The 12,830-nt window shown below is 35.9% G+C and overlaps 1 protein-coding gene across 1 annotated transcript; it reads right to left on the bottom strand.

Moving 5' to 3' along the window:
- Positions 1–1,974: 1,974 nt before the first annotated feature.
- LOC121378352 lies at positions 1,975–11,511 on the bottom strand. Its single transcript, XM_041506481.1, has 4 exons — positions 11,375–11,511; positions 10,612–10,847; positions 9,949–10,154; positions 1,975–2,489 (listed from the first exon to the last, which is right to left on the bottom strand). The coding sequence occupies exons 2-3, from the start codon at positions 10,844–10,846 to the stop codon at positions 9,973–9,975; spliced, it is 417 nt and encodes a 138-aa protein (XP_041362415.1). The 5' UTR covers position 10,847; positions 11,375–11,511; the 3' UTR covers positions 1,975–2,489; positions 9,949–9,972.
- Positions 11,512–12,830: the final 1,319 nt, after the last annotated feature.

Genomic DNA, 12,830 nt, shown 5'->3' with positions numbered 1-12,830 from the left:
TTAGTAACACATTTGTTTTGCATATGGAAACTGATTATGCTTCGTCACATTTACTGGTCTTTCATTGCCAGTATTCTCTCTTGCAGCAATTTTTTTTTTCTTTAGCATAATTGTCATATGTACTGCAGCTAGCATGGCTTTCTAGCACCTTTGTACCAGTTAGTTGAACTAGAATGAAAATGTCTTCTTTTTCCCAACTGATCAACTTTCAATATAGTCCTACCTGTTGATAATGGGTGGTTTGAAAGTTTGAGAATTCTGGTGAAAAAATCGGAAGATGATTGAAAGTATGATACAAATGCATCAAAAATCTTGTACAAAAAATGTAATTTTATGCAAGTGTGTTATAAACAGACGAATGTGCAGGAATTTCAACAGAAAGGTCTAGACTGCCGATCAAAGTTTATAGGAGAGTTGAGTCATTCTCTGCTCATATTAAAGGGACATACCCTAGTTTCAACCTGTGAAAATTAACACTAAGTTTAGTTAATCTACAAACCTGTAACACATTTGGATAAAGTTACAATTGAGTAAAACATGAGTCTGTGACTTTGAAATGGTGAAATACCCTCTAAAAATAGACTAAAACTCGACTCCATAACTGTTACTTCTCAAACGCACGTGCGTTTTTAAAAATACGAGAAATTCATTTTGTGATAATAAAAACACCAGGATGACCAAAACCACTTCGAATGTACGGAAATTGATAATATAAACAATAAAATCTAAGTAAAGTATGATTTAAGTTACCAAAAACTTTTATAATAGTCCGACATATGCGTTAGTGTTTAAAAACTAGGGTATGTCCCTGTAAGTGTTTACAATTAATGGTGCTTAAAGATTTAATACTAGTAAGAATTGTTTTAAAACTTCTGCTGTATAAAGATTTAATACTAGTAAGAATTGTTTTAAAACTTCTGCTGTATAAAGATTTAATACTAGTAAGAATTGTTTTAAAACTTCTGCTGTATAAAGATTTAATACTAGTAAGAATTGTTTTAAAACTTCTGCTGTATAAAGATTTAATACTAGTAAGAATTGTTTTAAAACTTCTGCTGTATAAAGAAGTCTAGTGCCCCAAGTTTATGAACAATAAGGCCTAGTATCCCCCCCTCCACGCAGTTTTCTGTTTTGTTTTTGTGTTCATCTCAAGTTTGATTTTACAAACCATGTTACTATTTAGTATTATCATTTTGTTCACATGCTTAAAGGTTACTAATGGCTGTTTCCCCAAAAATGACTTATTAAAGATTTCAACTATATACCCATAAAAGATTTGAAGCAAACATTTTTATTTACTAGTTGAGAATTTTTTTTATTTAAGAATCTTAATGAATGACCGATGGAATTGAGTGCATTCATTTAGTCAGAAACTTCATATTTTTATGTTAGGCTCATGTTTTTGACAAGTTTGTTATTTATACAAAGATTATGTGTGGGTTCAATTAATTTGTAGTTTTCTATTTCTCATTCCAACCAGTGCACCACAACTGGTATATCAAAGGATGTGGTATGTGTTATCCTGTGTTGGATGGTGCATATAAAAGATCCTTTTCTACTAAATGAAAAAATGTAGCAGGTTTCCTCTCTAAGACTATTTCCAATAGCCAATGATTAATAAATCAATGTGCTCTTGTTGTGTTGTTAAACAAAACAAACTAAAATTGTAGTTATTTATCACAAATAAATGGAAAAACCCACTAGCCAAATATGGCACTTGTAACTGATATTTTACCTTTAAAAACAATCATGTGGGCCCCTCTCATCCAACCCCTTGACATAGAGAATGGAGAACTTATTTATATTAGACTGTCTCAAGGCTTTTGTAGTCATTATAAATGTATTATCTTTTATGTGCTTCTGTGTTTTGTATAAGAAATTAATGATGACAGTCACTCGAGTGCTATAAACAATTCAGTAAGTACATGTAGCAAATTTTTGAATTATCTTATTTACTGAGCATTTCTTTGTTGCAGTTTGTTTAGCTAAGAAAAACAAAAGTTTTGGCATGTAGACAATATATTTTAACCATGCAGTTAAAGCACCCTGTAACAGTTGAAAACTCACTCAGTGCTACACATTCAGAAACGGCAATTAAACTGATTTGTTTTTTATATAACATACTGTACAGGTGTCAAATATTTGTAATATATGCATTGTTGTTTATGTTGTAATGGACAAAATGTATGTCCTTGTCCAAACTCGCAAACATGCCAGTGACAGTTGATAAAATTAATGTATGACAAACTATTTCTCAGTTGTTTTTTGTATTTGATTCAGTAAAATGTAGCCACAGAGAAGTGACGACAAATTGACATTTCCTTGGACCCTACCTTACCCGCTGGCCCATGGTTAGTTTCATATGTGCTTCAAATGACTCTTATGTGATTGAAAACGTAGCATGAAATGTAAAGTGACACATCAATCGATCCTCTGTGGTCTTGTGGTCCAGAAATGTAAAATGACACATCAATCAATCCTCTGTGGTCCTGAAATGTAAAGTGACACATCAATCAATCCTCTGTGGTCCTGAAATGTAAAGTGACACATCAATCGATCCTCTGTGGCCTTGTGGTCCTGAAATGTAAACTGAAACATCAATCGATCCTCTGTGGTATTGTGGTCCTCAAATGTAAAGTAACACATCAATCGATCCTCTGTGGCCTTGTGGTCCTCAAATGTAAACTGAAACATCAATCGATCCTCTGTGGTATTGTGGTCCTCAAATGTAAAGTGACACATCAATCGATCCTCTGTGGCCTTGTGGTCCTGAAATGTAAACTGAAACATCAATCGATCCTGTGGTATCGTGGTCCTCAAATGTAAAGTGACACATCAATCGATCCTGTGGTATTGTGGTCCTCAAATGTAAAGTGACACATCAATCGATCCTCTGTGGTCTTCTGGTTCTGAAATGTAAAGCGACACATCAATTGATCCTCTGTGGTCTTGTGGTTCTGAAATGTAAAGTGACACATCAATTGATCCTCTGTGGTCTTGTGGTTCTGAAATGTAAAGTGACAAATCAATCGATCCTCTGGTCTTGTGGTTAAGCCATCAGACATGAGGCTCGTAGGTACAGAGTGTTTAATGACTGTTATGGGTATGTGTAAGGCCACTATACAGACTTCTCTCTCACTAACCATGAACAACTAACCCTCTGATGGCCGAGGTGTGCCATGGACCTTAAGAACACAACTACGGGGTAAGGAACACTTTTCTAGTCGCTTGCTCTTTAAAAAGATGGGCTGGGAGATCTAGGTCAGTGAGTATAGTTTGCTCGAGATGTTAGTCGTCATCATTTGACAATTATGGAATCCCAAACGGAACACACAATTTCATTACGACGTGATTCGGACAGTTTCCAACCTGCAAGCTGTATTCACAAGCAGATGTTATATACATATGCACATGCAAAAGCAGGGTTTTACACACTTTATGCAGGGCTCTAAATGTTAGTGGTGTTCCGATGATCGACTATAATTGAAGATTGATCGGTTGTGGCTCTAGCGATGTGATGATCGATTTTGAAAGTAAATATTTCCTTGCTCATTGTCAGAATTTGTATTCATCAAATCCAGTATTTGTAGGCTATTATTGTGTACGTTTCTTGATTTCTAACCTTTTAAGACTATGCCCCTATGTACTGGTAAATCTGTGTGTTCATTGAAATTTGGGGCGGGACGTAGCCCATTGGTACAGCGCTCGCTCGATGCACGGTCGGTCAGGGATTGATCCCTGTTGGTGGGCCAATAGAGTTATTTCTCGTTCCAGCCAGTGCACCATGAGTGGTATATCAAAGGCCGTGGTATGTACTACCCTGTCTGGGATGGTGCATATAAAAGATCCCTTGCTGCTAATCGAAAAGAATAGCCCATGAACTGGCAACAGCATGTTTCCTCTCTCAATATCTGTGTGGTCCTTAACCATGTCAGATGCCTGATAACCGTAAATAAAATGTGTTGAGTGCATTGTTAAATAAAACATCTTTTTTTTTTTCATTGACATTTATTTATTTTCGCATTTGCCATAAAGAATAAAAGGATTGTTCCCCAAAATATTCTACAAACCTGCAACAAAATTCACATCTCATGTAAAAGATATCTGTTTGGGAAATGTAACATTTAGAAGTAAAAATTACTACTGGAGACATTTTATATATATACTTGTATATTTTTTTTAAATAGATGCATAGTTCCGAATTTGTCCAATCCTCTCCAAGTTCCTATACATTCTAATCGAAAGTCAATCGATTGGTGCTAACTGATTACAACCGATGATTGATTATGAAATTGCAACCAATTCCCAAAACTACTAAATATAACAAATAATTGGGCTTTTGTTCAAATTTTGTTAATTGGTGGAACTCTGAGAATAGTTCTAACTGCATTAGATTGTCCACTGATGTGCTTTATTAATGCTGAGAACCATACCAGAATGAACCTCTTATGACGGGACACACCAAGATTAGTATTCCATGCTTTTTCACACTATGAATAAAATGTTATTTTACGACTGGTAAGCAAACAAAAGAAGTGCCTCCCAACCATCCCATTTAATCAGTTGTGGAATAGTCCTAATTGCAAGATGGCACCCATAATTAGTTCTCAATTTGCAGCTAAGATACATTTTACATATAGATCTATTGACAAAACAACCGGCCTCAGTGGCGTCGTGGTTAGGCTGGTAGGTACTGGGTTCGGATCCCAGTCGAGGCATGGGATTTTTAATCCAGATACCGACTTCAAACCCTGAGCGAGTGCTCTGCAAGGCTCAATGGGTAGGTGCAAACCACTTGCACCGACCAGTGATCCATAACTGGTTCAACAAAGGCCATGGTTTGTGGGAAGCGCAAATAAAAGATCCCTTGATGCTAATCAGAAAGAGTAGTCCATGTAGTGGCGACAGCAGGTTTCCTCTCAAAATCTGTATGGTCCTTAACCATATAACCATAAATAAAATGTGTTGAGTGCGTCGTTAAATAAAACATTTCTTTCTTTCTATTGACATGACACACCAACCAGGTTCCAAGGCAAGACAAACAAAATATATTTTTCACAAAAATTTATTCACAAAATACCTTATATTTGGAAGAAAAGAAAAAGATTTGAATAATTTGTAACATAAGAATGTTTGTGTAATCATAATAACAAAATATTATCACAGATGAAAATATGTCTGCTGGAACAGTTTATACTGTTCAACACATAAGACCAGCTCACTATTCTGTCGAATCATCTCCTAGTCTTGGTTTTATCCAGGGGTAGGCACACAGCCCAGTGGTAAAGAGCTCACCTTACTATTCTGTCAAATCATCTCCTAGTCTTGGTTTTATCCAGGGGTAGGCACACAGCCCAGTGGTAAAGAGCTCACCTTACTATTCTGTCAAATCATCTCCTAGTCTTGGTTTTATCCAGAGGTAGGCACACAGCCCAGTGGTAAAGAGCTACCGTACTATTCTGTCGAATCATCTCCTAGTCTTGGTTTTATCCAGGGGTAGGCACACAGCCCAGTAGTAAAGAGCTCACCTCATGCACTGTCTGTTTAGGATCGATCCCCGAGCTATACGACTGGTATATAAAAGGCTGTGGTATGTGCTATCCTGTCTATGGGAGGGTGCATATAAAAGATCCCTGGGTACTAATGGAAACAGCGGATTTCCTTTCCAATATATCGGAATTACCAAATGTTTGACATCTAATAAATAAAGCAATGTGCTCTAGTGGTATAATTAAACAAAACAAACAAACTTTCTTTTTTTTATTATCCAGCCATCTGACTTAGAACAAATATTTTCCTGCTCTTCTGGGTGACTGCTTAAAACGGGTTTGACTGAACTGTGACTGTGTTCCATACAGACCATTCTCTACTAGAGGATGGTTTGTGTACAGTATTAATAACAACACTGGAATAGTGGTCATCATGAACTGTCCTTCAGACCTAATAAACATTGAAAACAATTTGAATTCTTAATCAACATATACATGCCTTCACCCAAGATTAATGTTTGGATGTCATGGTTTGCATGTTTCATGGACAGCTATTACTTTACTGAAATAATAACTCAGAAGACATGCATTTGTGTAAATGTATATTTTATAAATATAAATATTATACAGCTGTAAAATGAGAATAATGATATATTCTGTAAATAGCATCCTATCGGTTACAGAGAATATTAATATTAGTATCATGCATAAGTAGAAGACATTTTGAGTGTAGTACTGAGTGAGGTTCAATGACGTGTTGGCAAGAGGTTTATTGTTTTATTTTATATTAACTAATTTTAATAAGTGTATGTATGTATAAAAATATATATACTGTGTGAAAATGTGACTAAAAATGAAAATAAAAAACTTTAAATAATAATAAAAAAATTAACGTTAGTATCTAATATGCAATACCAGTACATTTTAGCTATGAATATAATGTTAGGACTAAATTTTAATTTAATTTCAACTTATTTTCATGCTTATATCCAATTGAGGTTCAAGCATGCTGTCCTGGGCACACACCTCAGCTAACTGGGCTGTTGTCCAGGTGAGAGGGACAGTTGTTAGTTGGTTAGTGAGAGAGAAGTGTGTGGTGGTCTTACATACCAAGCGAGTTATTAAAACTTGCTCTGGGTTGGAGCCGGTACTGGGCTGTGAACCCTGTACCTACCAGCCTTGTGTCCGATGACTTAACCACGACACCACCGAGGCCGGTACTGGGCTGCAAACCCTGTACCTACCAGCCTTGTGTCCGATGACTTAACCAAGACACCACCGAGGCCGGTACTGGGCTGCAAACCCTGTACCTACCAGCCTTGTGTCCGATGACTTAACCACGACACCACCGAGGCCGGTGCTGGGCTGCAAACCCTGTACCTACCAGCCTTGTGTCCGATGACTTAACCAAGACAGCACCGAGGCCGGTACTGGGCTGCAAACCCTGTACCTACCAGCCTTGTGTCCGATGACTTAACCACGACACCACCGAGGCCGGTACTGGGCTGCAAACCCTGTACCTACCAGCCTTGTGTCCGATGATTTAACAAAGACAACACCGAGGCTGGTGATATAACTACATGTATAAGAAAATGACAAACATTCTCTTGCTGCATGTAATTTATTATTTAATAGATAAAACATACGCAGTATTTATCTTTCATTTACAAATCTGACAATATCTGCTGTCAACTACAACCAACAACTATTTCAAGTTCACCCAAAAATATATGATTCCACTATTTGCAGCAAATTAGTTAACATAGCTAATAACTAACACAAAAGAAATAAACTTAACAATGATATTAAACATGATACACTGGATAGAAGTAGTGGATACCAAATCCACTCTTAATTCTTTTCGACAACACCATCAGTGTGGTACATTGGTAAACATTGAAACCAATTACAAATCAGTGCCATAACTAGCCTTAAAAACACGGGTCACATATAAAGAAAACAAAATCCCAACCAACTACAACAAACAAATAGGGGCACTATAACAAATGGTCTCCAAAAAGGAAAACAGACAATTCTAAACTAAAAGTGAATATTTTTATATTTTCTGTTCTAAGCAAGAGGCAACTCCCCCACTAGTTATGGCCCTGCAAATTCTGTACATTATGATGTACCAACATATACCATTACTAAAACCTAAAACAAAATAAATCACTGAGAGCTTGGTATCTATTATTACAATTTGTTGAGTTAAGCTGTCAAAAACCCCAAACAATTATGCTGGCAAAAAAATATCATTATTTGGCATATTGAGCTTGCAAATATAATCTTAATTTAAGTTGTTTTGACAAAACAAATGCAATAAAATAAAGGTCCATTAAACAGGTTAATTCTTAATTTAAGTTCTTGACAATTTAGTCTTGACATGTATACATTTTCCAAAATCAATCAATAGTTGACAAATGACAGCTTAAATCTCTAAATTTGAAACAATAGAAATCTTGCCAAGAATTTGTATCAAAATCATCTCAAAATTAAGATAATTAGTAACACTGACAAAATGTGGACAGTCTAAAGCATGTTTCAGCTGCATCACATTTAATACATCAAACAGCTGCATCACATTTAATACATCAATCAACTGCATCACATTTAATATATCAAACAGCTGCATCATATTTGCAGGGTTTCTGCCATACGCAAACGTTTTAGCAATTTTACTTTTTTAAGTTCACCTTTTGACAAAATTAATGACTCATAATTACTGTATAATTTTCTTAACCCTAACCCTAAACATAGCCCATTTTCTTTCTGGGGGAGGCTCCCCCATACCACCTGTTGACTGTGGCTGCATTCAATTCCATAGTGTTATACCCAAATATTTCTTTCTGGCAGAAACACTGATTTAATATATCAAACAGCTGCATCACATTTAATATATCAAACAGCTGCATCATATGTAGTGTTTTCCCTAGCTTGTTTTAGCATGGTGCAGCACCAAGCCTCAATAATCTAGCACCATCTTGCCTTAATCAGCACCATGCTGCCCTGAGATTAAACAAGCATTTTTCAGTAATTAATTCTAAAATTGTCTTTATAAAACACATAAAAAGGTATTATTAATTAATAAAATATGCCTTTTATATCTTTTGCCATTCATTTATTAAAGCAAGCACATAAATTACATTAATGTTTATTTCAATTAATTTTTGTGTATTTTTAATGAAAAACAAGTGCCCTGAAAATGGTGAAAATGCCCCAAAAGTGTTTGGTCTACCATGCCTTGCCAAATTTCTAGGGCAATCACTAATATGTAATATATCAAACAGCGGCATTACATTTAATATATCAAACAGCGGAATTACATGTAATATATCAAACAGCTGCATCACATTTAATACTGTATATCAGACTGTTTATTTTGATAGCTGCAAATTCTACTGACTCAGAGATAGTTGTGAAAAAACTATTTTTTATATAGGTGTCATTATTATTTTTAAAAATTCTATTTGCCATGATGTGCATCAAAATGCATCTGTCTGATGATAAAAGTTATGACTAGGGAATATTTCAATGAACACATTCTTTTGCCAAATTATTGCCTCTCCTTCATTACCAACAACAAATATATTTTGATAGGTATTTCTTTCCAAAGCACTTGGAGTGCTAGTCAAATGAATGTGCAATTTTTCAATCACCCTGTATATGCATATTTGCATTGTATTGTGCAATATTAAAAATACACAAAAACACACATTTTGCACACTCACAGGGATTACACGTTATTAATGCTAAATAACAAAACGTCAAGCAATACAATGTTTTGTGCTTTGTCCTTTAAACAAGTGATGAAACCAAAGATATTATTTTTAATGTGCTGACATCAACACATGGTTAACTTACAGACCAAAATATAACAAAGCCCTTTGATAATGCTGAATCAATTATGCCTGGCATGCAAACATCTCAAGTTGTAGGAAGTGTAATTTTTCTGGAGACTTAATAACTTTTATACATGTCATCAGTTCCAAAGACCAATGGAAATCTGTCTTTCAATTGTTACCCCTGTATTGTTTTACAAATAGTGTGTTTTTATACAATTATCAATGACAGATCCACAACTCTTTAGTACACTTATCGATGTGTTGGATATCCACAAAATAATCACCACACCGCAATAAAAAATATACAAACATTAACAACGGAGCAACAACTTTTGCCATTTTTATAACTTCATAAAAATATTAATTATTATAACAAGATCTATTTCGTGGCTTCATTATTACCAAATGTTTTTAAATATTAACACATTTTCTCAATTAAATTATTCTTGATTTTATGCAAGCTCCATAGGAACCACAATTTTGTCTTATGATTGTTGACTTGTTAAAATAGACCATAATCATTCTAAAGACAGACTTTTGTAACTTGACTAATGACATGGTGAGCTCTTGTCTTCCTGTTCGTATTACTGGTGGCTGGTAACTCTTGACGTACTAACCAATCTTAGAGAACACCGACTCGTTCACTCACTGGTTGCCAGTTGTTTGTGACTCTTCACTCTACTGTTGACTTGCTCCAGTAGTTTCTGGCTGTACTGTATGGCAAGGAATGCCATGACGATTGTCAGACTGAAGCCCAGGGAGAGCAAGCCAGCAATCAACAGAGCTGCACCTAGCAACAGTGCTGCAATTGTCACTATGGTACCTGGAAATAATGCAGTATAATAATTAAATAGTTTTAACTAGTTGCTATAAACATTAAATTATGCCGAACATCTAATAAATAATAACTGCATCATTATGGGTGCAAAAATTATGAGGATCTTCAAAATGCAAAACCACATTTCTGAACAATATAATGAAATTTGTTTTATTGGTCTCATGGACCATACAAAAGTTATCCATGTATAAAAGGTAAAGGGTGTCACACATTTTATGATTTACATGTCATTGTATTACTAGGTGGAGTGTGTGTGTACCAGTTAAGGTGAATGGACATGTCACATGTAGTTCTGTAGAGGCCTGTGTACCGTATTCTATTTTTCTGACATCGTTTGTCGGAGTCCTCTGTATAAAAACACTAGCACAAAATTTGTCACCGACTGTAAAACTACTGGAAGTGTACATTTAAGTTAAAAAAGAAAAAAAACCCCACAACTTACCTTCTATTAGGACAAACCCGGCCACAGAGAACAAGATAGTAGCAAACACAAATGTGAAAAAACAGATGATCGGAATTCCACACATCGCCGTGGTGACAATCCAGAACACTGTTATGACTGGATGATCGAGAGCGTAATCCTTGGCCGCACTTGCTCTCTTGTCCAGCTCCAGGTATTCACTTAGCGACCGAACCATGGTGGAGATATCTTCCTCCCCGTCTTGACAGACCGGCATCCTAAACAGTAGTAGTTGACATCTGTTACCATTATACATAGGGATCACAGAAATAAAATAGTAATAATAACCAAGTTACCAACACATAGAAGAAAACGTCTGGGAAAAGGGACATGGAGGGCATTGGTTCTTAGTACCTAATGAGTACTTTATTAACAATAATAAATCCAATAATACAAGGAATGCATTTGCGAAAATGCAGGTATGCAAATGGAAAAATGCACATTTCTGTGGATGGATGTGTGCATGAGAAATCACAAGAGGAATTGCACTAACAGAACACAAGCCTAAAGCTATCACACAGACCCAGTTACTGATACTGTCATCACACATACATTTACAAAAGCCAGCTGCCCCCACTTCATGGACTACCCTTTAGGATGTAGTAAGTGTGGTTAAGTCTTAAGGATAGGACTTTCCTTTGGCACTGTCACATATAAAGAACATTATAAATACTTATCATAAATAGTTAGGATTAGGGTTAGTGACGGCGCCAAACGAAAGTTCTTCCCAAATTCTAGTATTTACCTTGTGTTCTGAACCAGTTTGAACTATATAAAATGTTCTAACACAGGAATTTTTAGTTTTCTTCTGCTAATCTTTAACCAACAAATATTTCTTTCGTATTGCGCTAACAACAGACATAATCAGTACACCAGTCGAGTCGCTAGTGAAGGTCAGGGTCAATTATTAACGTACTAATCTCAACTACATTCGTATATGGCTCATTAATACCGTTAGTGGAACTGTTGGAACAGAAAGAAAGAAAGAGAGAGAGAGAGAGAGAGAGAGAGAGAGAGAGAGAGAGAGAGAGAGAGAGACAGAGACAGAGACAGAGACAGAGAGAGACAGACAGAGACAGAGAGACGGGGGGGGGGGGGGGGGGAGAGTATCATTAATGACTTGGTACAGTGGCTGAGTGTTGATATTAGATAAGGATTCAGACATTACACACTTGCCTTGTGCAAAATAATATATTTGTACAAAACAGAGTTAAAAGTTTGTTTCTTTAACGACACCACTAGAGCACAATAATTTATTAATCATCATTTGTTGAACATTTAGTAATTGTAATATATATCTGTAGTCTAGAGAGGAAACCCGTTACACGTTTCCATTAGTAGCAAGGGATCTTTTATATATGCACTTTCCCACAGACATGATAAAAAACAAAGGGATATCTGGAACCAAAACAGGGAATGAAGGACAATACACCAAGCGCTTAGGAATAGGCCGCCTGAAGACGAAAATATACGTGTCTTTTTTTGTTGGTTCTACTCTATAAAGATAAAAATGGCCCCCTCCCCACTAAAGTCTGTACCAGCCACATTAGAGATTGTGCCCCTCCAAATATCGCTACCTCACAAAACTAATATATCATTAAAACAAATTTCACAAGTAAGACTAGGCGGTTCAACTGTGCCCAGCAAACACCAGATTTAATAGTACTGAATACAGTACTAGGCAAGGGTTTCTAGACGTTTCGTACCCAAACCCTTTCGTACCATACCGTTTCGTAACCACTAGCATACCAGTTCGTAACCAATTTATTAATGTCATACATTACACCTAACATTAATATATTTTTAAATACACAATTATAATGTTATATTACAAACATATTGTAACATTTAGCAAAACATTTGTTGTAATAATCACTCAGTATCTTTTATAAGCATTAAATGAGCAATTATGTGCTGTGCATCACTGAAGCATGCCGTTTCGTAACCAAAAAGCATACCTTTTCGTAGCCAAAGAGCAATTATTGTGTCTTGTAATTTGGTGTCGATTCCACATGCAGCGATGGTGTTTATTTTTATGCATAACCGTTCCGAGATATCGATCGGAATATTTCGCAAGACCGATCCTCTCTTCGTACGTATATATGCTCAAAACAAAAACATTCATACACGCACACGTACTTACGTGCGCACACGCACGCACGCACATATAAAACAAAATATAATAAGATCTGATATCCCAT

This window comes from Gigantopelta aegis, chromosome 8 (genome assembly GCF_016097555.1).
Source record: "Gigantopelta aegis isolate Gae_Host chromosome 8, Gae_host_genome, whole genome shotgun sequence".
Classification (NCBI taxonomy): Eukaryota; Metazoa; Mollusca; class Gastropoda; order Neomphalida; family Peltospiridae; genus Gigantopelta; species Gigantopelta aegis.
This window is presented reverse-complemented; position numbering and strand designations above follow the sequence as displayed.